The 27234-nt window shown below is 44.8% G+C and overlaps 1 protein-coding gene and 1 pseudogene across 2 annotated transcripts in view; one reads left to right on the top strand and one right to left on the bottom strand.

Annotated features, from left to right (window-relative positions):
* The window catches only part of LOC105482341 (adrenoceptor alpha 1B), a 57064-nt gene extending 31574 nt beyond the window's left edge, over positions 1 to 25490 (top strand). Inside the window, exon 2 of one of the 2 annotated variants that reach the window (XM_011742371.3) lies at positions 24362 to 25490. In XM_011742371.3, coding sequence (XP_011740673.1) covers positions 24362 to 24969 — 608 coding nt within the window. In that variant the 3' untranslated portion in view covers positions 24970 to 25490. The remainder of the gene's footprint in view (positions 1 to 24361) is intronic. The other variant, XM_024792980.2, reaches the window with a different exon arrangement.
* On the bottom strand, positions 3136 to 4120 carry LOC112426758 (glyceraldehyde-3-phosphate dehydrogenase pseudogene; annotated as a pseudogene).
* Positions 25491 to 27234: the final 1744 nt, after the last annotated feature.

The raw sequence follows: 27234 nt of genomic DNA, 5'->3' as shown, positions 1-27234 counted from the left end.
AACGCTAAAGCTATTCATAAATGAAATGGGGGATCTGGCTATGACTTTGCTTCTTTCCAGAAAGCAAAGACTCTTTAAGCTTAATGACGTTGAATCCTTGCTGTAAATCCAGGAAAGAAATGAATGAGCACAATTTAAATCTCTCCAGCCTAGAGTCTGGCCATGTGAGGGACACGGGAGCTACGTTGCAACACCATATTATCCGTTATTGAGAAAGGAGCCAGCAATTAGCACAGCAATTTAGAATTAACCATGCTAACATCTCTGGGAGAGGGATTCACATTCTCTGGCTTTCTGCAAGCTCTTCCAAGCTCAAGCTGTCCCTGGATTCTTTGGGTTTGCATCATGAAGGGAATTGATCAATTACATTGCTGCTGTCTAATTAGTAAGCATGGCCACACTGGCCCATCGGTTTCACAGAGATTAAACTTGGGATCCTGACCACAGACCAATTTTCATAGCTGAAAGTCTCTGTACCTTCATTCTCAATCCATACCACTTCCCTGGAGTTAATCATAACAGGCCTTTGACCCAGAGCTGGAGGCATGTTCTCTAAGTCTGGACAACAGGGCTTCCAGAGTTCTCCTGCATTACAGCACAGATTATTCTGTGAAAGCTCCACAGGTTAAGAAGTTGGACCTTTTCACACATGCCATGCACCGCCCTTCACAAAGCACTTTATGCTCACCCTTTCATTTGAGTTTCCTAGTGTCTCAACAAGGAAAGAAAATATAACTCTCATTTCAACATGAAGAAAGGAACCTTCACAGATATGATGACTCAAAGCCACAAAGCATTTTTCAACAGAGATCAGTCATCATGTTTTCAAAAAGTAACTTTTATTGGGTTAGTTATGTTTTATTACAAGAAGTTATACACGTGTTTTCATTGTAGAAAATTTAAAAGAATCAGAAAAACAAAAAAGACAATAAAAAGCCACCCCTTAAACATAACCACTGAAATGTTGAAAACATTTATTCAGCCATTTTTCTATGGCATGATATCAAATGTACTGTTTTGTAATCTGTTCTTGTCTTTTGACATATTATGAACACGTTTCTAATCATATTCACCTAGTTAACTTTTCCTGGTTGAATTGTATGTGTCATTAAGCCAGTCACTTATGTTGAATATTTGGGGTTGTTTCCAATTTTTACTTATGATAAATAATGTGCCAATAAAATCCTTGTATCTAAATAATAATAGCAGTTATTGAGTATTTATTTTGTCCCAGATACTATACTAAGTGTTTTGCATGTATTATCTCATTTAACCCTTCTAAGAATCCTATGGATAAATAATATCATCTCCGTTTTATAGATGAGGGAACTGAGTCCTAGAGAGAGGTTAAGTAACTTGCCCACAGTGATGTAGATAATAAGTAGTGATGTTCAAATTTAATTCAAGTCAGTCTGACTGCAGAGCTAACACATTTACCCACTAAGACAAATTCTTAAAATTGTAATTTCAGGGAAACTAAATATATAAAACTGTAAGGCTTTTGAATCGCCTTACTCAATTACCCTCCAGAAAGCATATTCCAGTGTATACGCCCACCCTCAATATATGAATGACCATTCACTCACATCATCACCAACATGGGGTACTACTCAATTTGTATTGTTCATTAGGGAAAAATGAAGCCCAATCTTCTGATAGCTCATTCACGCTTTTAGAGCATGCATGCAACATGGTTCCTGATCAAAACAGTGATTTTCTCTAAATCAATGGCTCATATCCTTTTTTTGGTACATGGGTGCCTTTGGGAATCTGAGGGAAGCTATGAAACAGCTACGCAGAAAATGTACATATGCACATCAAATAACCTTTTATTTTTCAGTGGCTCACAAACACCATTAAGAACTTCTGGGCTTGGCCGGGTGTGGTGGCTCACGCGTGAGGCCGAGGCGGGTGGATCATGAGGTCAGGAGATCGAGACCATTCTGGCTAACACGGTGAAACCCCATCTCTACTAAAAATACAAAAAAATTAGCTGGGGGTGGTGGTGGGTGCCTGTAGTCCCAGTTACTTGGGAGACTGACACGGGAGAATGGCATGAACCCAGAAGGCGGAGCTTGCAGTGAACTGAGATCGCACCACTTCACTCCAGCCTGCCACTTCACTCCAGCCTGGGCAACACAGTGAGACCCCATCTCAAAAAAAAAAAAAAAGAACTTCTGGGCTTGTCAGAGGATTGATGCATCAACAACATGAGAACTAAAACTAAAAGCAGGACTAATACACTCATTCTTCAAATGCTGGTTTTGCCAGATTGTTCTTTTTAACAATCCTGAAGCATAAGAAGGATCAGGAGACACTGGAATGAAACACCCAGGCACTATAACAGTGTATTTGCCATGTAGTGGGAGGTACCTAGGTCAAGACTCTCTCCTGAGGTCGTGCCGTCCTCCACTAAGATCAGCAAGATCTCAGAGCAGATGGACCGGCCGGCACCAGCCTGCCTCCGTTTGTGCACTTCAGCAACCTCAGAAGAGTAAGTGTTGGATTCTCTTGCCAAATGCACTTCTTCACATGCTGGCGTTTTTCATTATCTCCCCTTGCATCCTGCTCCTTTATGGCTTGCAAAGCCTTGTCCCAGATCAGTCAAACCTCCACCAACCCTACCCACTCCCCTCCTGTCACAAGCAGTGGATCAGGGCAAGCAGGGAAGAGAGAGTGAGGTCCAGAGCCTCGCCCGTCCATCTGCTCTGAATGCTGTTGTGCCAGGCAGGTCTTTCTGTAAGCCCTCCTTGACCAGAGCACATGTTCCCTGGGAGGAATGGGGCAGTTTTTAGTAATGATCCATCAGGGCAGTTTTTTGTAATAATCCACTGAGGTTCAGTGACATTTCAGGATTAGGGTGAAACACCTGGTTCCAGCTTGCAAGGAAGGAGGTGGACAGAGGAATTAGCAAGCTTAAGTGATCTGCCCTTTTGGGCGACCCTAGGGGAGATTTTTTTCATTTTTTGGCTGAGCACAGGGGACTTTATTGATGGTACATGACAAGGTGGGGCTCCCTAGGCCCCTCCCTCTTCAGGGGGTCTGCATGGAAACTATGAGGAGGGAAGAGTCTCAGTGTGGTGGGGGACTGAGTGGGTCAGGACTCCCCAGCAGTCAGGGCTCCTCTCTTCCTCTCATGCTTTTGCTATGGCTGGTAGTCCAGGGCTGTTACTCCTTGGAGGCCATGTGGGCCATGAGGTCCACCACCCTTTTGCTGTAGCCAAATTCATTGTCATACCAGGAAATGAGCTTGACAAAGCAGTCATTGAGGGCAATGCCAGCCCCAGCATCAAAGGTGGAGGAGTGAGTGTCTCTGTTGAAGTCGGAGGAGACAACCTGGTGCTCAGTGACGCCCCAGGTGCCCTTGAGGGGGCCCTCTGATGCTCACTTCACCACCTTCTTGATGTCATCATATTTGGCAAGTTTTTCTAGACGGCAGGTGAGGCCCACGACTGATACATTGGTGATGGGGACACAGAAGGCCATGTCAGTGAGCTTCTTGTTCAGCTTAGAGATGACCCCTGCCCACAGCCTTGGCAGTGTCAGTAGAGGCAGGGATGATGTTCTGGAGAGCTCCGCAGCTGTCACACCACAGTTTCCCGGAGAGGCCATCCACAATCTTCTGGGTGGCAGTGATGGCGTGGACTGTGGTCATGAATCTTTCCACAATACCAAAGTTGTCATGGATGACCTTGCCCAGGGGCACTAAGCAGTTTGTGGTGCAGGAGGTACAGTTGACAATATTGAGTTCGTTGTCATACTTCTTGTGGTTCATGCCCATCACAAACATGGGGGCGTCAGCAGAGAGGGCAGAGATGATGACCCTTTTAGGTCCTCCCTGCAAGTCAGCCCCAGCCTTCTCCATGGTAAAAGATGCTCGTGGACTTCACAACATATTCAGCACCAGCATCACCCTATTTGATTTTGGAGGGATCTTGCTCCTGGAAGATGGTGATGGGATTTCCATTGATGAGAAGCTTCCCTTTCTCAGTCTTGACAGTGCCATGGAATTTGCCATAGGTGGAATCATACTTGAACATGTAAACCATGTAGATGAGGTCAATGAAGGGTCAGTAATGGCAACAATATCCACTTTACCACAGTTAAAAGCAGCCCTGGTGACCAGGTGACCAATATGTCCAAATCCATTGACTCCAGCCTTCACAGTGTCTCAGGGATGTGTCTGACAATGCACGAGAAGATGTGGCTGTCTGTCAAACGGGAGGAGCAGAGAGCCCCTAGTGGAGAATTTAGCTCAGTCTGGATAGATAGACCAGACCACGGTGAGACAGGGGCAAAGAATGCAGTCTGCTCCTCAGGCTGGAACCTGAGCTGCCCTGGCCTGGCTACCCACCCATAGCCACCTTTGGGGTCTCACTGTGCACAAAACCACCTCAACCTAGTCAGAAATACGGAGCAGAGTGGTGAGGGAAGCAAGGGCTGTTGTGCCCTTTTATTGTCTGGCTTAGTTCTATCTTTTCATCCCTACTTATATTTTCCATCCTTTGAAAATTCACTCTTTGCTCTGTCCTCTCACTTTTGTTCTTGGCATTGCTCGTCCACAGATCATGGAAGGATTTGTGAGTTAGGCATCTCTTCTCCCTCCACCTTCTTGGAGGCCCAGAACTTACTTTCACGAGGCCTGGAGATGGCAGAAGGATGACTTTTCAATTCTAAATTATTACAGTTTCTCCTCGATTTGGCTGGGAAAATGAGTTATCTGAAAACTAGTGTATTCACAGTCAAACGCTTATTCCCTGCACTTTCCAGTCCCCTGTGGAATCTGATACACTTTCTTAAACTGCCTTTTGGTACAGGAGGCCCTTTTTCTTCTTGGGGGATATGTTGCAAGACCCCCAGTGGATGCCTAAAACCATAGATAGTACCTAACCCTATATGCACTATGTTTTTTCCTATGCATACATGTCTACAATAAAGCTTAATTTATAAATTAGGTACAGTATGAGATTAAGAAGAAGAAGAATAAAATAGGACGATTGTAACAATATACTGAAATAAAAGCTATCTGAACATGGTCTCGCTCGCTCTCTCAAAACATCTTATTGTATGTAATATTTTTGGACTGCAGTTGACCTCAGGTAACTGAAAGCATGGATGGCAAAACTGTGGATAAGGGGGAAACTACTGTCCTTGGCTTCCTAGTGGCCCACCTCACCAAGTTAAAACAGCAGCAGATGGGAGAGCAGGAGCTCATGGTTTGAACGGAGATAGCTCCATGACTTTGAGCAAATTACTTCTCTTATGTAAGTGTCGATTTCAACATCTGTAAAATGGGGACAGTTAATTGCATCTCCCACATAGAATTGTTTTCGGTACGAATGAGAGGTGCATGTTAGGAGTTATTACAGTGCTTGCCACCTATAAGCTCTCCGTACACAGTAACTACTATTATTATAGTTGTTACTGTTATAAAATTCAGATCCCCACTATCCTCTGTATTTTTCTTTGGATTTTGTCGAAAAGACCGAGTCCATTTCTAATTATTGTGAGAATCAGTACACATTCTCCACCTTCTCTGTAATCAGGACACCGCATAAAAGAAGCCAGGCGTCCCCTCTCAAGAGCTGAATAAGCTTCTTACATTACAGGGTTTCTGAAACACGCTTGCCCTGTTGCAGTTACACAGAGGGGATGCTATTTTCTGCCCTTCCAGCTCCTATGTCTGCAAAACATGTGAATATGTGATCACTTTTATAGGAACCTTCTTTGAAAGTGACAATGTCAAGAGCTAGGTGTGGTGGCTCACATTTGTAATCCCAGCACTTTGGGAGGGCGAGGCAGGTGGATCACCTGAAGTCGGGAATTCGAGACTAGCCTGGCCAAGATGGCAAAACCCTGTCTCTACTAAAAATACAAAATTAGCTGGGAGTGATAGTGCACACCTGTAATCCCAGCTACTCGGGAGACTGAGGCAGGAGAATCACTTGAACCTGGTGGGGTGGAGGTTGCAGTGAGCCAATCATGCCACTGCACTCTAGCCTGGGCAACAGAATAAGACTCTGTCTCAGAAAAATAAAAAATAAAAAATAAAAAAAAGATAGTGGCAATGTCAAATAATTCCTCCTTTCCAAACTATCCCCACCACACATCTCTCCATCCCTGTGTGTAACCAGCACCTCCTCATCTTCTTCTACACACTCCCACACTGAATGTTCCAAGGGAGTCACAAGTCTCCAGTCTGTGGCAATCAGCACTGCGGTGGTAGAAGGGTCAGTAGCTCTGGTCAGGCCTCAAACTGAAGCTTGTCTCTACCGTTGTGTAATCTTGAGCAAGTTCCTTAATCAGACTGAGCTGTCATTGTTTCATCTATAAAATGGGCTAATAATTATACCCACCCTATAGGCTTGTGAGGACTGAATAATAGTGAAATCTCCTTGTCTCCCGAATCAGTGTTAATCTCCTTGATCAGATGCAGGCATCTAAGAGATGTTCCATACAGACTTGCTGTGAAGGGGAGCAAAGCTCGGGGACCTCCTGCTGAGGGCAATAATCCAAAACCTATGCCAAATTGAGAATGGAGCATTTATCTACATAAAAAGAGCTGGTAAAAAAAAAAAAAAAGAAAGAAAATGAAAGCCATTTTCTACCATTACCATTACGAACTCTCTCTCCCCGGCTGCCCCTCAACAAGGCTGACGCCAAAGTTGCCAGTAGACAGGACAGAAATGCTTGCCTGAAAACAGACATAAGAAAAGTAACAAAAGACATTTATATGACTTTGGAACTCCTGGAGCAAACTGGGAGGGAAAGGGAGAGGGGCAGAGATGGGAATGGACAAGGAGGGGGTCAGAAGACCTGCATCAAGAGTTCTCCTCCATGCTTGGTGTCTGAATCAGCTCTGGCTGCTGTAACAAGGTACCATAGATCAGGTGGCTTATCAACAACAGAAATTTATTCCTCACAGTTCTGGAGGCTGGAAGCCTGAAATCAGGGTGCTGGTATGGTCAGGTTCTGGTGAGGGCTCTCTTCCAAGTTGCAGACAGATGCCTTCCTGTTGTGGCCTTACATGGGAGAAAGATGGGGAGGAAGCTCTCTAGGGTCTCTTTTATAAGGGTATTAATCCCATTCATGAGGGCTCCACCCTCACGACCTAATTACCTCTTAAAGGCCCCACCTCCTGATACCATCACTTTGCAGGATAGGGCTTCAACAAATGGATTTTAGGAGGACAATCACTCCATTGCACTTGGTATGGGTGATTTTTCTCTTATGGAATCATTGCCTCTGTGTGGTGCAAACAGAGGAGGCCACCAAGGGAAATGGAGCCCATGAGTCAGGGGAGGCCACAAGGAAGGTAGTGTCCCTGCCCTACAACAGGAATTGGGAGACTCCAAGGGAGGGCTTTGAACTTCCAGGGTTATGGGAAAGGGATACAGGAGATAATCTCACCTGACTTTCAAGGAATAGGAAGGCCTCCTCCACCTGGCATCCAGGCTACCATATGTAGCCATCACAGGCAATAATACTGAACACATTCAGACCTTTTTTCATTGAGATTCTCAGAAAACATTCTCGTATGACCACAGTAAGCCCACCCAGCTGGGTGTCCTACAGGACATCTTCAAGTTGTACTGCTACCTGAAAGGTTTCCCTGCTGTAAGGAGCCTTTGAGGGCTGGAATTTCGGGGTCATTTATGGCATGCCGGTAGACCTAGACTGAGAAGCAAGATAAGGGTTCATCTTGCTGGAACCTGGAGAGTGGCATGCCTTCAGCAGCAAAGACTAATCATTTAATTATACAATATTCATGATGCCAGGCAATGTGCTTAGCCTTCAGGATACAGAAAGACAAGAAAGGGCTCTGGTGAGAAGACAAGACACCCTAGAGACGGTGTACCAGCATCATTCACTCTGTATTGGAGAAGCCCTGAGGGCTGCCAGTGTCAAGGAAGGTATGAGTTCCAGATGTGGCCTCCTCAGGGAGGAATGTGTCCCAGACTGAGCCGGGGAAGTGAGAGGTGACACAGAGCCATCCAGGGCTCCAGACATAACCTTAACCTGTCGTATCAGTTTGGATGCAGGAAAAGTTTCAATGCTTACCAGCGAAAGGACAGAACAAAGGGATGAGTCAGAAAGAAGAGGGCAAGGACATCAGCGCACAGCTGCTGAGAGGAGAGATGAAAGGGACTGCATGGAGCCTAATGGCCTAAGTGGTCCAATCTCAGTGTTTTACCATCTGATTCCCCAAGGCTGGAAATTGTCCCTGTTCTCTTGTAGAGCCTTTCATCCTGAGACACCTGTGCCTCTCTGCCAGCCGGCAGGTTCATCTACTGCTTAGGAAGGAGGGATCCAGTGTTGTGTGTCCTGTTTGTCCTAGGCTCAAAGAAACTCTGGCTGGAGAAATATCTGCACCTTCTTCCCTAATTTCCATTCTACCTCTAAAGGCTGAACACAAGGCTAAAAGTCAGAGAAGGAGGGGGCCCTGGTAGCTAATTCGACCCCCTTGTTTTGCACATGGAGAAACTGGAGTCCAGAAAGGCCATGACTTAGCTTCAAGGTCTACCAGCTACTAGTCCTCTTCTAGCTCCTCTCTCATCCCTAGATTTTCAACCTTTGTCTCTCCCTCAATCTCTCTCTCTGTCTCTCTCTCTCTCTCTCTCTGTCTCTCTCTCTCTCTCTCTCTCTCTCTCTCAGTCTCTCTCTCATAACCAAATAAATATCTGAGGCCAGGCATGACTCCTGCATGTAATCCCAGCAGTTTGGGAGGCTGAGGCAGGAGGATCACTTGAGCCCAAGGTTTTGAGTCCAGCCTGGGCAACATAGGGGAGATTCCATATCTACAAAAAAGTTTTCAACTGGCCAGGCCTGGTGACACTGAGTAGTCCCAGCTACTCAGAAGACTGAGGCAGGAGAATCGCTTGAGCCCAGGAGTTTGAGGCTGCAGCAAGCTATGATCACATCACTGCACTCTAGCCTGGATGACAGAGGGAGACCCTTTTCAAAGCAAACAAACAAACAAAAATGTTCATTGCAAAAAGAATTTTAAATACAACGTGAAAACGTTCACATAAACACATTCCAGAGATAACAGCTATGAAGAGTTTGGTGTATACTCACCCAGATTTCCACATTTTATTTTTTGTTGGCTGTAAATATACCAAAACACACACCCAGAGGTTTTTTTAGAGAAATCCAAAGCATTCTAAGCATTCTTTCCTGAAATTTGCTTTTTTGCTACTTAATTTTGTTATGGACATCATCCCATTGTTGACAGCTTACCATTTTAATAAACGTGTGGTTTTTCATTATGTAAATGCTACATGGTTTATTTCACAGTCCCCTATTGTTAAAATTTTAAATTATTTCCTATTTATGGAAAGCATTACTGCAATTTTTTATACTTTCATCTTTGCTCTCTTTCAAGAATACTTATGTAGGCTAAATTCCTGAATGTCAAATACTTAGACCAAAAGTCATGCTTATTTTAGTTTTATTAGATAATGCCAGTTTTCCACCCAAAATTTACATCTCTGCCCAGAATGTATGACAATGTCTGTTTTCCCACACACTTGCCATATTGAGCATAAGCACTTTTTAAAATATCTTCCACAAAAATATACCTAAAATATTTTAACATTTTGCTTTTTTTTTTTTTTTTTCTTCCTGAGACAGGGTCTCGCTCTGTCACCCAGGCTGGAGTGCAGTGGTGCAATCTCAGCTCACTGCCACCTACACCTCCCGGGTTCAAGCAATTCTCCGGCTTCAGCCTCTCAAGTATCTGGGATTACAGGCGTGCACCACCACGCCCAGCTAATTGTTGTGTTTTAAGTAGAGATGGGGTTTCGCCACACTGACCAGGCTGGTCTCCAACTCCTGATCTCAAGTGATCTGCCCACCTCGGCTTCTCAAAGTGCTGGAATTACAGGCGCAAGCCACCGTCCCCAGTCTTATTTTGCTGCTTTTTATTTTGCATTATTTATTTTGTAAAGAAATTTCAGGCCAGGCTTGGTGGCTCACTCCCATAATCCCAGCACTTTGAAAGGCCGAAGTGGGCAGATCACTTGAGCCCAGTAGTTCCAGACCAGCCTGGGGCAACATGGTGAAACTCCATCTCTACCAAAAAAATACAAAAATTAGCTGGGTGCCATGGTGCGCACCTGTAGTTCAGCAACTCTGGAAGCTGAGGTGGGAGGATCACTTGAGCCCAGGAGGTGGAGGCTGCAGTGAGCTGAGATCATGCCACTGCACTCCAATCTGGGCAATAGAGTGAGAGACTTTGTCTCAAAAAAAAAAAAAAAAGTTACATTTTTTCATTAATTCATTAGGTGTCAATTATACTTACTCTTGTTATTTGTTCATTCATATGATTTAGTTTTCTATTGAGTTTTCTCTTATTTATTTGAAAGACAGCTTTGTGTATTAGAAATATCATTCCTTGGCCAGGCTGACGCTTGTAATCCCAGTACTTTGGGAGGCCAAGGCGGGTGGATCACCTGAGGTGAGGAGTTTGAGACCAGCCTGGTCAACATGGCGAAACCCCGTCTCTACTACAAATACAAAAAAAATAGCTGGGCATGGTGGCAGGCACCTGTAATCCCAGCAAGCTGAGGCCAGAGAGTCACTTGAACCCAGGAGGCGGAGGTTGTAGTAAGCCAAGATCATGCCATTGCACTCCAGCCTGGGCAACAAGAGCAAAACTCCATCTCAAAAAAAAAAACAGAAAAGAAAAGAAATATCATTCCTTTTATTGTCATTTGAATTACACATATTTCTCTCAATTCTTCTTTTGTTTTTGAAGTTTGCAGCCTTATAAAAATGTCTAGACAAATTCATCAATACAGTTATTTACAAATCCTGGACTTTTAACTGTGCTTAAAATGGTCTTTCCTATTTCATACTTATAAAAATATATACCTATATCCTCTTTTAATACTTTAACAATTTTTCTATATTTAAAATATTGGATCTGCCTAAGTTTATTTTAATGTAAGAAATAATGTGGAGATCCAGCCTTATTTCTTTCTTAAATAGCTATCCTGTTGCCCCAACACCACTTACAGTCTGTTTTTTCCAAAAAGCATTGAAATGGCATATCAAATTCTCATGGATATTTGGTTCTCTTTCTAAACTACGTAATTTCATTGATCTTTCTTTCTTCTGCCTTCTTCTGCACTTCCTGCCCTAGGATTTTTTTTAAATTACTATGATTCTATGACAGGTTTTAATATTTATAGAGCTGAGTTTACCCATTTTCCTCATACCCACTCTTACCATCCCTCTTTATTTCCATTGATCTGGATATTTTTCTCATGGTTATTCTTCCAAATTCCATATTCTTCCATAAATTTGGTTTTGGATCATTTAACTCTCCACACAACAACAACAACAACAACAACAACAACAAATACCTGTTGGGATTTTAATTAGACTGTTTTGAATTTTCAGATTAATTTGGGGAAAACTGAAGTTATCTTGGATAGAGACTCCCTGTACAAAAGCAATTTATGTATCTCCATTTATAGATGTCTTCTTTTATGACCCTTTATAAAGTTTTATAGCTTCTTCACAGTAAGTCCCACCAATGCTCAGTTTCTAAAAGTGTTCTGCAGGGAAAGTGCTATTTCCAATGAGGTCAAAGCATGGAACAAACTCAGTCTGGCATCAAAGATGGAACCTTAGTGCTGCAGAAACTATTTCATCCCATCTGCTTTCAACTCTGGGCTTAAGCCAAAAGGTAGCTCCCCTACTGGAAGTTGGAATGGGTCAGTCAGTTAGTCAGTGCTAATCAATGGGCACTGACTGCATACCAAGGCCTGTGCTACAAGGGCAAGACACAGACCTCATTTTTAAGGAGCTTTTACAGTTCTCAAAGAGTTAAGAGGCACACCCCCTAACAATGGCACTTTAGATTAATCCATGTACTATGGACTTTGATGGTAAATAAAAAAGAAGTCTGGAGCAGTCAGAAAGGGTTTGGGGAGAAGATGGAAACCGAGCTGGGTGTAGGCACATGAATGTCATTTAGGTACGTAAAGAAGAGAAAGGAATCAAATACAGGCAACAGCCATTTATTCAGCATCTATTATGAACCCAATACTGAGTTAGGCACATGAAAAGGAGGTTATGTGTTCAACAAGTATTTTTACACATTCACTATAAGACAAGCTCTATGTTGGGTGCTAGAGAAACCAAGATGAGTAAGATTGACCCTGGCCTTAAGGAGCTTGTGAACAAGGAAGACAAACCCTTAAATAAGTTCAACTATTATGATGGAAATCTGTAGCGAGAAGAGCAGAGACTCTTAAGCTGGGGGCCGTGTACTTCCTGGACATCCGTGGATGAGATTCAGCAGGCCTGTGAGCCCCTGAAATTACACGGCACTGAATTATCTGCTTAACCAGTATTGTCAAGTTAAAGGTGGCACAAAATCCCTGGCTTCTAGATACTTGCATCTTAATAGCCAGATAAAATATATGTGAAGATGTCATTACTTCTAGGAGTCGTCATTTGTAGAAGCAAAATAATATTAGTTTAATAAAAAGTTTAAAAATGTAAAAAAAACTTACAAAAAAGCCTAAGTACCTAGTTCCGGCCTTCCCCACCCCAGAAGTACTCTAAGAGTTTAGAAATAATATTGTGTATTATGGAAACTAATTTGAGGCCAGGAAGATTAGTGTTTCAATCATAACTCTACCACTTAATATCTGTGTCATATTGGGTGAGTTCCATACACTCACGGCTTCCATTTCCACATTTGTAAATTGGGAGTTACAGAACCCAAGGCGTTACATGAGGCATCCCCCCGTGTTATTGTGAAGATGAAAATATTAATAGGTCAGGTGTGTAAGTCATCTGGATCTGAGCAGGTCTTCTTGGGCTGTTCATTCCTTCCCTCTGCTTTCACACTTCAGAGGAAAGTGGTTATGAGAAGAAAGAATGTGAACCAGGCCTGGAAAGGATGGAGAGAAAAGAGCATCTCAGGCCAGTGTGAACAGTGTGAATAAAAGGGGCCAGAAAAGTCAATGCTGTTGCAGAGAATCAGTCCGTTGCAGCCACATTGAACAGGTCCTGTATTCTAATCTAAGCAGTTTGAACTTTATCCTATAAACTAGAGGAGCCACTGGAGGATCGGGGCCAAGAGAGTCAACCCCATAGTGAGGTGGCTCTCAGCCCGGCCTTTGCTCACCCATGAATCCCAAGATACACGCCACTGCACTCCAGCCTGGGAGACACAGCGAGACTCCGTCTCAAAAAAAAAAAAAAAAAAGTAAAATTGTAATGTGAGCTAAGGCAATACTTCTCACCTCAGGATCTTGTTAAAAAGTAGATTTTGAACTGGACATGAGGATACCTGCTTGTAGTTCCAACTACTCAGGAGGCTGAAGCAGGAGCATTGTTTGAACCCAGCGATCAAGGCCAGTCTGGCCTGGGCAACATAGCAAGACCCCAGCTCTAAAAAAAAAAAAAAAAAAACAGATTCTGATGCACTGGATGGGAGATTCTGCATGTCTAACCAGCACTCAGGTGCTGCTTATCCATGAACTTCATTTTGCATAGCCAGAGACTAATGTATTTTGGTTTTATTATTTTTATCACTATTATTCATGCAACACCTGTTGGCTGAGTGCCTTTCACATGTCAGGCACTGTGCTAGGTAGGCCTTGGGCAGAGAAACAAGAGTCAGACATGAACTCTCTTTTCTATTCATTCACAGTCAAATCAGAGGAGATGAGATATAGACCTAAGCAATTGTAATCCAAGGTCGAAAGGGATAAATGCCACATTTTAGTTTCAGAAAAAGTGCTTTGACAATTCAGTGTTCCCAGTTAAGGGAGAAATTCCCTAGTGTTTAAGGAAATGAATAAATGCTCCTTTTCCTTATTATTAAACGAGTAAAAACCCACGTTTCAAAATTGGATTTTAATTTCAGTCCACCACATACTACGCATGTGACCTTGTTAACCTCTTAAGCCTTATTTCCTCATTTGTAAAATGAAATACATAGTAGCAGGGCTGTTGGAAAATTAACAATAGAGAATGTTTGTAAATGTGGTACCTTAATAACTGGTTTGGGAATGGAGTCGTTGTAAAAGGTGACTCTGGTGATTTTTATTGTTTTCAGTGTTTGTTTTAAAACTTAACATGGCTCTATTGGCCCAAAGATATTGTATTAATTGGACAAGTTTATGATCTCATTCCAGGGTTAAGTGGCAAATAAAACTGGAAAAACCTTGAAGGGAATTTCCAAATCCAAGGAAACCTTTTACAAAGCTGGTGCTGAAAGAAGCAGGAACTATTGTAAATTTTTCCAGTTTTTACTAGACCAAATTGTTTCGGCTGAGGAAATGTGGTTTGGCTGACGGTGTAGCCAAGTGCCCCTAATAAGAGCCGTGCTGGAGAGGAGTTCCACTCCATTTACAAGAGGATCGAAACAGTTTCTCCACCCACTGACTCCCCTGAGGTCACTGGCTTGTTTGACACTGACTGTGAAATAAATCAAATCAAATTTATAATCCCAGAGTCCCAGAACGTCAGGGCCCGGAGGAATGTTAGAAACCACGCAGCCCATGGCTGGCATTTTGTGGACCAGATAAATGATGCTTTAGGTCCCCACACCACGCCGCAGTCTCTGAGCCCACTCACTGCATCATTTCTTCAGCCAATATTGAGTGAAGACCAATGGATTTAAGAATATGTAAAGAAGCGCTTTGGGAAGCCGAGGTGGGTGGATCACTTGAGGTCAGGAGTTCAAGACCAGCTGGTCAACATGATGAAAGCCTGTCTGTACCAAAAAATACAAAAAGTAGCCGGGTGTGGTGGCACGCACCTATAGTCCCAACTACACAGGAAGCTGAGGCAGGAGAATCACTTGAATCTGGGAGGTGGAAGTTACAGTGAGCCGAGATCATACCACTGTGCTCCAGCCTGGGCAACAGAGTAAGACCCTGTCTCAAAGAAAAAAGAATACGTAAAGACTAAAAAGATTCCTCCACTTATGCCCTACAATAAGGCAATAGGGACAGGGGACCACAGGCACACCAGGAACTAACGAGGGGGTTACTGGGCTTAATAACAAAAGATTTCATTTAAAAACTCTCTTTCTCAGGGACCTCAGACTGGTGTTGCCATCTGTCTGAGTGGTGCTGCCATCTGTCTGATTTCATTTCAAACCTCTGAAATCATCTGATTTCATTTTCATTTCAAATCTCTCAAATCATCTGATTTCATTTTAAACCTCTCATTCTCTCACCTGTGAGGGACCTCACACTGGTGCTGCCATCTACCCATTTCTTCATCTGTAAAGTAGGGAGAAGCCCACACTGCTCAGGGAGCTATTGTCGGGATTAAATGAAGTAGGATCTAAGAAAGTTGGAGGCACATAACGAGGACCCAATACGCACAGCATCTTTTGGCTTGTTTTTCAGCTTTTTTTTTCTTTTTTTTCTTTCTTTTTTTTTTTTTCTTTTGAGACAAGGTCTCACTCTGTTGCCCAGGCTGGAATGTAGTGGTGCGATCATAGCTCACTTCAGCCTCAACCTCCCGAGCTCAAGCGATCCTCCCACCTCAGCCTCCCCAGTAGCTGCTCCACAGGTGTGGGGGCCACGCCACCTGGCTAATTTTTTTTTTTTTCCTTTTTGGCTTGTTTGGTTTTTAGCTTTTATTTCTTCTTTTTCTTCTTCTTTTTTTTCTTTTTGAGACATCTATGTTGCCTGGGTTGTTCTCAAACTCCTGGACTCGTGCAATCCTCCTGCTTCAGCCTTCCAAAGTCCTGGGATTATAGCCATGAGTCATTGCACCTGGCCTGTCTTTTAGCTTTCAGATAACATTCATTGGATTTTCCCCAGTTACAGAAGGAATTTGTGTTCATGGAGAACATTTTTGGAAAATACCGAAAAGCACAGAGAAGGAAAATTCACCCATAATTCCCCTGCACTCAAAGATAAGCACAGTTGACATTCCAGTGCACACCCTCCCAGACCTTTCTATACATGAGCATTATGTTGAGACTTGACAGTGAAAAAACAACAAATATATATATATATATATATATATATATATATCTCCCCACACATAAGTATGTATATTTTGTTTTCCTGTGAGCTGCATTGTGGTAATTAAGAGCCCCGTTATAGCTGCCTGGATTTAAATTCTAACTCTGTTACCTACTAGCTCTGTGGCCTTAGGCAACTTACCTATCAAATTTGAGTTACCTATCAAATTTGAGTTTCTGTTCCGCCATGTGTAAGAATCGTGGCCCCCAGGCCGGTGATGCAGGTTGGACACAGTCATCAAGAATTGTTGCAAATGACAGTATGAATGGTTCCTTCTAGAACACAGTCATGAGGGGCTGCCCTGGGAACAGTGGCTGTTGAAGGAGTAACTGGCCCAACAGCAGTTAAGCGCTTAGCCCATTGCCTGGCACAGAGTCAGAGCTTGTTAAATGGCAGCCACTATTCCACAGACATGCCCTGAGGTTTTGATGAGCAGAGGTTCACAGAGGGTTGAGACCTCCAGTGTTCATTGTTTACTGTTCAGATTTGTTGAATGGCACCTTAAGGATGACCTGCTGGGGCCATGTCCAGCCAAAAAATGTTTTTCCCTGTGTATATCCTGCTCAATGTGAGTCTTTGATCCTTGCACTTCTAGTCCCTCTAAATCGCCCTTGGGCACTCAAAGCCCAAGTGACGTGGGTGGGCTCACGGCAACATTGTTCCTCAATTTATCCCTCCTCCCCTCACCACCCCACCCCGGAAAAAAAAAGAATAAAATAATAGAAATGCCTCCCACATGTGCTTTCCCAGGGCTGTACCTACACAGCAGGTGAAATTCACTATGGATTTGGGTGGTGTGCAAGATTGAAATGACATCTAGAGATAGCACAAGACACTGTGAGTCACATATTCAGTCAGGCCATCACTGAGCAAATATCTGCTCAGCACTTACTATGTGTGCCAGGGCCTGAGCTCTCCAGAGACAAAGTGGTTCCCTGTTCACTTCTCTTTCAATCCTTTAGGTTCCTCAGAGAGGAGTGCCTCTCAGTTTAGGGACAAAATGTCTTCAGCACCTCTCAACCACTGCTAATCTCCCTTTTGGAGAAAGAGGGAGCAGGCCTCATTCACACCACAGTCTGGAGCTATCCAGTAGGTACAAACATTGTTTTGTTTTCATCTTATTTTCTCCACCATGATGTTTTATTTATAGCAAATGATGCAAGTTTTAAAATAGTGATAGATAGCTCAAAAGAATTGAGATACCAAAGGCTAATTGGTGCAAAGGAAAGCACTAAATAAATGGTGGTCCAGGTGGCAGAATGATGAATTCTTAGCAAGCTTTAGACCTGGGATGAGTGAGTCTCAACCCTTTGAGGGTTACTGATCCCTTTAAGACCATGAAGACAGCTATAGAATCTCACCAAGAAAAATGTAGGAATGTTGCCCACAATTTTAGCAGGTTCAGGAGCCATGTGGAGCCCATGACTCAGCTGGTATTGGAAAGAGCAGTAGGGTAAGTCTCAATGCCCAGACAGCACAAAGACCTCATCCTCTTCACCACCTTCCTCAACTCGGTAGCAGTGGTACCGGTGGTAACAGCAGCACTGGCAGTTGTAATAGTAGCAGCGCTCAAAGCAGTCATCATAGCTATACTTATTAAGTGCTTTCAATGTGCCAGGTACTTACCAAGCCTTAGCTTACCTCATCCGTACAGAAAAGAATTATTACCCTCCCCATTTTCCAGGAAACCAAGCCTCACCGAACTTAAGGATCTTCTCCAAGTTTACCGAGCTGAGAATGCCAGGGCTAGGGTTGAACCCAGATCTACCTACCTGTGATGGCTGAGCAGGTCCTTAACCACTAAACTCCACTGCCTCAACAAATATTTAATGAAGCAAATGAATGGAAACTTGAACAGGTCTTGGTGGCCACTCTGCCATTCACCAGGTGAGTGACCTTGAGTGAGTCACTCCCCTCACCCTCACTGACCCTCCATTAAGGAAGGAGGCTTCCTAGGCCTTGCAAGCCATGATTCTAAGAGGCAGGCCAAGGAGCATCGGGAACATTCCATGAGCAAGAGAAGCAGAGGCAGGCTCAGGGCCAGGCTCGGGAACATGCACAGGGGGTTAATGGCATTGTTAAAGAGCCCAGCGCAGCCCTGACTTCCAGCACAGAGTGTCTGGGCCTTCCAGGAACCCACACTTCCTGTTGTATTTACTCCCCTCTCCCAGCAGCTTCACCCACCACACTCTTCTCCAATGACAGGTCTGTTTGGCTGCCCAGGAGAAAAGATCCCTGTCACACATCCTCTTACATGCCCAACAGGCTCAGCATCTTGTCACTTAACGACAGCTTCTTGGTTTCCACCAGGGCAGGCCAGTGCAGCAAACGGGACCCCCCTAATCCCAGCAGCTACTGTGCTGGCAGAGGAAGAAGGAGGAAGGAGGGGGCCGAAAATTTTGTGGAATCCGTGGCAGCCTGGCGGTCCAGTCCCTGACCCACACTGCCCTGCTGTGGTGAGAGTCTAGGGAAGCAGGCACGCCCCAGCAGGGATGGCAAGGCTTTGGTCTCTGACTTCATGAGGACTCTGAATTGTTTTTGTTTTTGTTTTTGTTTTGAGACAGCCCAGGCTGTAGAGCAATGCAGTGATCTCAGCTCACTGCAACTTCCACCTCCTGGGTTCAGGAGCATTTCGGCTAATTTTCATATTTTTAGTAAAGACAGGGTTTCACCATGTTGGCCAGGCTGGTCTCAAACTCCTGACCTCAGGTAATTTGCCCACCTCGGCCTCCCAAAGTGCCGGATTACAGGTGTGAGCCACCATACCCGGCCAGAACTCTAAATTTTAACACTGAAAAAGACCCACCTCACACCACTCAATTAAAGAAGGAAAACAGGCACAAAATTGGAAAGCAGTTTACCCAAAATAATACATGGAGTTAGTAAAATAGGTCCCAAATATGTTTCCTAAAATTAGATTTCCAGCCCAATCAGGGATTTACAGGGACAATAATTATTATTCAGTTAATTACTGTTCATGCAGACTTGACTGGGTGGCAGACATCTGGGATCCAGAGTGCTCATAAGGACTCTACATGTTTTCACCTTGCTTAATCCTCACAACAATCAGAGAGGTTAGTACTATTATTAGCCCATCTTACTGATGAGGAACTAAGGCTTAGGAACAGTATGAAACTGGCCCAAGGTCACATGGCCAGAGCCAGGATTCTATCCCAGGGAGTCCCATTCCAATAAAAAAGGGGACTCCCTGTCAGAAGTCACTGAGAACTTGTTCAGGGTGCCCTCCTCTGCAGGAGGACAAAATAAAATGAAATGCAAATGGAACAAGAGGGCAACACCAGTGTTCACCTACCAAACAAGTGAGGAGTAAAAAGGCTGAAAGAGCCCAGAGCTGGGGAGTTGTAGGGAAAATGTCAGAGTCAGGCACAGTTGATAGGTGGGTAAATTAGTACAACCAGTTCAGAAGGCAATTTGGCTGACAGTGCTTAAAAGTGGAGATGACCCAGTGACTCCTCATGTGGAATTTATTGCACAGAAACACTCAAATGTGCATGCAAAAAGTGAATGCATGTGGCTTTTCATCACTGCAGTCCATAATAGCCAAAAATTGGAAATCACCTATAGAGAAGGCATTAAATAAAACTACCATCTATCCGGACAGTAGGATGTAATGCAGCCCTTGTGGGGCGGGGAGAGAAGTGAAATAGCACCACATACTTTGACAGGGAAATATCTTTTACATACTCTAAGCAAAGAGAGCAATTTGGGGAAAGGAATGTGCAGTATGACCCCATTTTTTAAAATCTGGAAGGATTCAAAATAAAACTGTTAACTCTGATCCCTTCTGCTTAAGTGGAGTATTTTTACTCTAGACTTAGACTTTTTGTGATATGTATTTTTTAAATTCAGCATGGATTACTTTTGAAATAAAAAAATATACAAATCTGGAAGGGAAAAGAAAAGAAATGAAGATATAGCTCCTTCCCAGAAGGAATTTACAATCTGGGTGACGAACCAGGATTCAGCCAGCCCTGGGATGGCTTAACATGAAAAAGCAAATAATAAAATAACAAAATACGATCTGCTTGTATGAATTCTATGGGGTGCAGAATAAAGAAGTCCATCTGAGTTGGGTGGGGCTAATCAGAGCTGAGTTCCTCGAGAAGAATGGGCCAGGATATAAAGTATATTTAGAAAATGGTCACTACTTATTATTTTCAAGATGCCAGACTCTGTGTCAAGTATTTTACATGGATATTTTCATGTATTCATAGTAACTCTATGACACAGATATTGTCCCCATTTTACAGATGGGAAAATTGAGGCTGAGACGGCTAATTAACTCTTCTAAAGCTGAACAGCTAATAACTCAAGAGGGGTTTCAATATGGGTCTGTGTCATCCCAATTTCTGGGTTCCAGCCACTTGACCACACTGCCTAATCATAATGAGCCAAGGGCAAAGAATGGCCCTTGGCTGCTTCTTCTCAGACAAATAAACAGTGTAACGAGCCCAAATCCAAAATGTGGCAGTAAATGCCCATGAGAAAAGTTGGCATCACCCCCTCACCTTTGGCTGAACACTTCTCAAGGCCATGGTCCTTGGAGGGTACTTTGTAAGAAAACGAAGGCAAAAATCTAGCCCATCATTGTCCCTGACAAGGCACTTCCAGTGTGATGGACGTGAAGAACAACCAAAAAACATATGCCACACGTACATAGGGGGAAAGTGAAATGTATGCCCTTCCTAATGCTACATTTGCTCTGTTGAATGGCCTGTTAGCTGCCATGGTGCAACACCACACCCCAAACTCATCTCTGTATTCCCATAGCTTGTCCTCATGCCTAGCACTTAGCAGGAGCTTAGTGTTTGTGGGACGGATGAATGAATGAACACATGAATGAACATATAAGAATTTAAATAACTATGACTACCATATACTAGTCTCTTGATCCAAAACAATGGGACCAACAACAGTACCTTCCTCACTGGTACATTCCAATTATAAAAATTAAATAAGCTAGTGGTGTGAAGAGTTAGCACAGGACCTGCAGAGCACACACACAAGATAAATGTTGGCTATGATGAATCGTAGCTATTAGCATTATTGATATTCGTGCAACCTTTAAAAGAGCCAGTTTCTCAGGTTGTGTCCTCATTAATCCATTTGCCTATTTCACAACCACCTTCAACAGGGTTGGCACCAAATGAAGTTACAAGTTGGTCCTCAACAAACATGCTTTCCTGCTCTAGATCCTGTCCATGGTTTTGCCATGTTGGCCAGGATGGTCTCGAACTCCTGGTCTCAAGCTATCCTCCCGCCTTGGCCTCCCAAAGTGCTGGGATTACAGACGTGAACCACCATGTCTGGCCCTCTCCAAAATTTATCCCCCAGTGTCCCATTTTGTCAAGGCCAGTTTCCTATGTTCTTCAGACTCAGTGACAGAAATAAGCCCATCCCTGTGGACAGAGACAACTCCCCGCATCAGGGGATAACTAGGTGTTCATATACCATAGTTGCATTTCAGCTGGGGCCTTCTGTACAGAGTCTTAATCCAAAAGAGTAGCTCCAATGGTGAAACCCCAAACTAATGGTGTGAATCTTGTCACAAAACAGGCCACAAGATAGTGCCCTCCCTTATCTCACCTAGACCAAACCTAAAAAGTATCCCACTGCCACATTTCCCCCTGACCTGAAAAGAGGTCAGTACTTACACTTGGCGCTTACATCCAGGTATGGATAACCCTCTTTCTAAGTTGAATTCCTGACTGACTTAGTCCTGCACCAAGAGCCCAGCCACTGCCCCCCCAGTAGCCACCACTGAGTTACTGTGCAGAGAATTAGGAGTCAGGCTCCTATATTTCTTCTTCTTGATTATTTGAGGTTTGAAACAGGCCAAATCTCAAATAATCAAGAAAGTGAAATGCTACAGAGAGGAAATGCAAGAGCAATCCAAAATCAAAGATGGGAATCCATGTGGCATCTGTGCCAACCACCTCAGGGATTTTCAGCTACTCTCTGGGTCTTGGTGTCTCCACTTGCAAACTGGTTGGACTTGGCAGTTGCTAAGATCCCTCCCATTCAGATATGCTCTAAGAGTGTTGACTCTTCTTTTAACAAATAAATTCAGTGATGATCCCACAGACGAGGCCCTTGGGAAGCTCAGTCTGAGAAGTCAGGAATACAAAATATGCCACAAGCCAGGTGGCAGGGACAAAGACACGGTTAGAAGGTACAAAATGTTCTAGAAAGTATTCCATTTTCTTAAGATATTTAAATTTGTATATACAAGAGGAAAAATCTGAAAGTATAGACACTAAAATATGGTATTTTGGCACTGCAGAGTTATATGTGCTTTTAAAATAGTTTTTCTTTTTGCATTTTTATATTTTCTTATCTCTACACAGATTATTAATTGCATCTTCTTTTTTTTTAAAAAAAAAAAGACACATTTTTATTCAAATAGAATTTAGTTTAAATCCCAGATATATTACATGCATGTGTGTGACCTGGGGCAAGTCATTTAACCTCTCTAAGTTTCAGCTGACTTATATTTAAAATGGAAATTGTTTTGAATATTGCCATAAAATGTTTTGGGATCTCAAATTCAGAGGGGTGAGTTAATCATGTTTCTTATTCGTAACATCTCATCATCATGAGTCTATGCCAGGCCTGTCTCATTATATTGATTTATTTCCTTTTATTCCCATACCCATTTCCCTCCGCTTCCACCCCTAGGCATTCTGTCTTTAATATGTTTTTGTTAATTTGAGTGTGTTTTTGCAAAAATGCATGTGGTTGTTTGGTGAGCTACTTAAATAGTATTATGTCATAAACCTCATTCTATTTCCTACTTTTTTCACAAAGAACCATGTATTTCAGATCTTTCCATGTGGTCATGTGGACATGTCACCCCGGGCCTCTAAATGCTGCATAATATCTAAGAATGCATCTACCCCATTCTACTTTTCCCAGGGAGGGACATCCAGGTTGTCTCCCACCTTCTGTCCCTACAAACAATATTGCCATGAGCCCCCTCATATATGAACCCTTATGGACTTGTGTGAAAATTCATTGAGATCTGTGACCTGGAGCAAAATGGCTGGGTCACAAGATGTATGTATAGTTAATTAGACCAAGTGCTACCAGAGTCATCTCCAGGATGTGTGTACAGCCTGTGCCCCCACCAGCCACGCACAAAGCTCCTCGAGTCCCCACACGCCACACCCCTGTGTGAACTTGGAAGCATCCAGCTTCCTAATGTTTGCCAGCCTATCAGATACGTTCCTTTGTGGTTTTCATTTTCGTTGTTGTTTTTTTAGAGACAGGGTCTTGCTCTGACACCCAGGCTGGAGCGCAGTGCCACGATCATAGTCCACTGCAGCCTTGAACTCTTGCGCTCAAGCAATCCTCCTGCCTCAGCCTCCCAAGTAGCTAGGACTACAGGCACGCACCAACACGCCTGGTTAATGCTTAATTCTTTTGTAGACACGGGATCCCCCTGTGCTGCCCAGGCAGAGCTCAAACCCTTGGGCTCAAGTGATCCTCCTGCCTTGGTCTCCCAAAGTGCTGGGATTACAGGCATGAGTCACTGCACTCAGCCTCTTTGCGGTTTTTATTTTATTTGACTGCCTGATATTTTGATTATCTTTTCATATGTTCATTAGCCCTTGAGTTTCCTATTTTGTAAATTTCCTGCTAATTTCCATTGCCCAAAAAGTGTTTCTACTGGGAACACTTTTTCTTGCTGATTTGTAAGAGTTCCTTGCATATTCTAAATATCAATCGCTTGACTGTTTTGGACATTGTAAATATCTTCTCAGATTCTTGCCTCATGATTCGTCCTTTTGAAGTACTGTTTTTCTCCACCCCTAGATCAAAAAAATAGTCTTTTATGTTGTCCTCTTTTACCTTTAAAACTTTACCTTTCACATTTAGGTCTTCAATACACCTTCTACTTTCCACGGAAATAAGTCGGCATCTACTTCATGACGTTTTGTGAAGGATAAACTAATATCGCGAAAGCACCTAGCACAGTGCCTGACCCAAAAGCGATGTGCAATTGTGGGCGATTATTGTTACCACTTTGATAGAAGGTGCCAAGGGCTACCAGAAGAAATTATAGGAGCTTAGATGCTGTTCAACTAGATCAAGAAAGGTTTCATGGACAAAGGCGAAGTTACTGAGGCTGGCCCTAAAAATGAATGTAGGATTCATTCATTTTGAAATGGAAAGGGAGGTATTCCGGGCCAAGGAACTGGCTCGGGGAAAGGCCTGGCGGCAGAAACGCTGCGGGTTGACAATGTTGAGGAGCATATTGGGGCGAGAGCTTGACTACTCACAAACTGCTGTCTTTCTGCCCGTGCCCACCCCCCTCCCCACTGCAGGCTCCTTGTTCTCCACCCTGAAGCCCCCCGACGCCGTGTTCAAGGTGGTGTTCTGGCTGGGCTACTTCAACAGCTGCCTCAACCCCATCATCTACCCATGCTCCAGCAAGGAGTTCAAGCGCGCTTTCGTGCGCATCCTCGGGTGCCAGTGCCGCGGCCGCCGACGCCGCCGTCGCCGCCGTCGCCTGGGCGGCTGCGCCTACACCTACCGGCCGTGGACGCGCGGCGGCTCGCTGGAGCGCTCGCAGTCGCGCAAGGACTCGCTGGACGACAGCGGCAGCTGCCTGAGCGGCAGCCAGCGGACCCTGCCCTCGGCCTCGCCGAGCCCGGGCTACCTGGGCCGCGGCGCGCCGCCGCCAGTCGAGCTGTGCGCCTTCCCCGAGTGGAAGGCGCCCGGCGCCCTCCTGAGCCTGCCCGCGCCTGAGGCCCCCGGCCGCCGCGGCCGCCACGACTCGGGCCAGCTCTTCACCTTCAAGCTCCTGGCCGAGCCCGAGAGCCCCGGGACCGACGGCGGCGCCAGCAACGGAGGCTGCGAGGCCGCGGCCGACGTGGCCAACGGGCAGCCGGGCTTCAAAAGCAACATGCCCCTGGCGCCCGGGCAGTTTTAGGGCCCCCGTGCGCAGCTTCCTTTCCCTGGGGAGGAAAACATCGTGGGGGGGAGGGGAGGGCGGGGTGGAGGGGGGAGGGGAGCGTCCACGCCGGGTAGACGCGCGCCCCAAGGGGAACCGGGGGGGAGGGCCAGGGACAGGGGCAGCTGCTTTTCTGGCAGGGGCATGGGTGCCAGGTACCACGCGGAGAGCCGGGCCGAGCATGCTGAGAGCCTGGGGGACCCGACGCCGCCGGGATTTACCTCTCTCTCTCCCTCTGTGTATATATAAACGAGTCCCTCTCTACTTGTATTTAACCGTGGGTGCAAGTGAGTGTGTCTTTGCGGTGTGCGTGTGTTCCGCATGTGTGTGCGCGTGGGGCCGCCCTGTGGGGGCGGAGCGAGTGTGCGCCCAGGAGGCAGCCGGGGGCGTTGTGTGTGTCGTGACTTCGTACCTCTCAAGCCCCTCCTTGTACTTCACTGAAGGATGGCACTTTGGTGGGGCTGGAAACAAAGTCGACATTAAAGGTCATTTCTCCTGTGCGGCTTTGAGTGGTTTGTGGACGAGCGGCAGGCCGAGCCTTGCGTTTCCCCTTCCTTCCGCTTCGGATTTGATCCCGTCCTAGGTCTTAGGCTCCTTCTTCGCTTTCCTTTCCCCTGCCCTTCAGTCTCCACCCCAGAAGAGCCACTCTCACCACGTCCTGAGGACAATTAGTGCTGGCTCCCCTCGGTCCCATTTATGCCTTTGCGATTACTGACCTAAGGGGCTGCACCAATCTGGCCCTGTGGCTGAACGTGACGCCCTGGACTTGCCTAATAAATCCTGCTTAACCGCTTTTGACCCTTAGCAGATTCTGAATCCTCCTGCGGCTCCTTCCTGCTGTGACCAACACTGAGCAATGTCTGGCTTGGCCCTAATCCCTAGAACCCCAACCCTAGCTGGGGTTCCCGGGCCAGTCCCCTAAATGGGCCTATTTCCTGAGAGAGGATAAAGCCCAGGCAGAGAGAGGGGCTGGTTCCCTTCCCCTTCCCTTTGCATCCCCAGGCCAACACTCCACTGATTGTTTGCCTGTGCCCACAGAACTTCAAAAGACATCCACACTGCAGACATTTCTGGAGAAGGTGTGGATCCTTGGGGCCCAGCAGCACTCAGGAGCACAAGAACCCTCCCAAGCTCTGCTGACTTGTGACCCTGCCTGGAAAAAAGCACTGAGGAAGGTCACACAGAAAGGTGGAGCATTCTTTGGAGTCAATAACTTGGGTTCCAGTCTCAGTCCTACTACTGATTTATTGTATGAAGAGCAGAGTTACATCCCCTCTCTGGATCTTGGTTCCCCATCTGTGTAATGGTGGGGTTGATTCTAAGGTCTTTGCTGCCTCTGAAAGCCCCCAGTTTGAAAACAGAATAAAGGACAGTGAGTGAAATATGAAACATTTTTCTTCAGAGATTCAGAAAAGCCTAGGAGGAACGCTCTTCCCACATCCCATCCCTTTTTCTCTTTCTACTTTGCTTTTCTGAGTTGAGTTTCATAATTTTGCAAATGGCAAGGACCTCTTCCAATAATATTAGCACATCGACCATTCATTCTGTAGGTGATTGAGAGAGAAAATACTTAAAGCGGAAAGAGCCAGTGATTGATGTAGTTGAAAGGTGTAGGGGTGTCAGGTATGTCTGGATACAGGGGCACAAATAAGATTGTCAAGTTACTCACAGTCTCTTTCTCCTTCCTGTAGCTTCCATCTTTTAGTTCTGCTTATCTTTGTATATTGCCCTAGTTTCCTTATTGAAAATGCCTTCCTCACAACATTCTTACAACCTGATACCCCCAAAAGGAGAAACAAGATTGCCCAGCAGTTCTGTCAAAAAATGAAAAAGAAAATCGGCTGAGCGCAGCGGCTCACGCCGGTAATCACAGCACTTTGGGAGGCCAAGACGGGTGGATCACCTGAGGTCAGGAGTTCAAGACCAGCCTGGCCAACATGGTGAAACTCCAATTCTACTAAAAATACAAAAAATTAGCTAGGTGTGATGGTGGGCACCTGTAATCCCAGCTATTCGGGAGGCTGAGGCAGGAGAATCGCTTGAACTCAGGAGGCGGAGGTTGCAGTGGGCCAAAATCACACCATCGCACTCCAACCTGGGTGACAAGAGCAAGACTCCATCAGGAAAAAAAAAAAAAAAAATCCTAGGAAGCCAGAGATTCTGTATCACAAACCCCCTTAAGACTTTGATGAAGGCTATAGACTCTCTTTCCATAAAAACGCACATACCAAAAAAATTATATTT

The sequence above is a fragment of the Macaca nemestrina genome, chromosome 6, assembly GCF_043159975.1.
Source record: "Macaca nemestrina isolate mMacNem1 chromosome 6, mMacNem.hap1, whole genome shotgun sequence".
In the NCBI taxonomy this organism is placed as follows: Eukaryota; Metazoa; Chordata; class Mammalia; order Primates; family Cercopithecidae; genus Macaca; species Macaca nemestrina.
The sequence above is the reverse complement of the archived record's forward strand: the minus strand, read 5'-3'. Positions and strand labels throughout refer to the sequence as shown.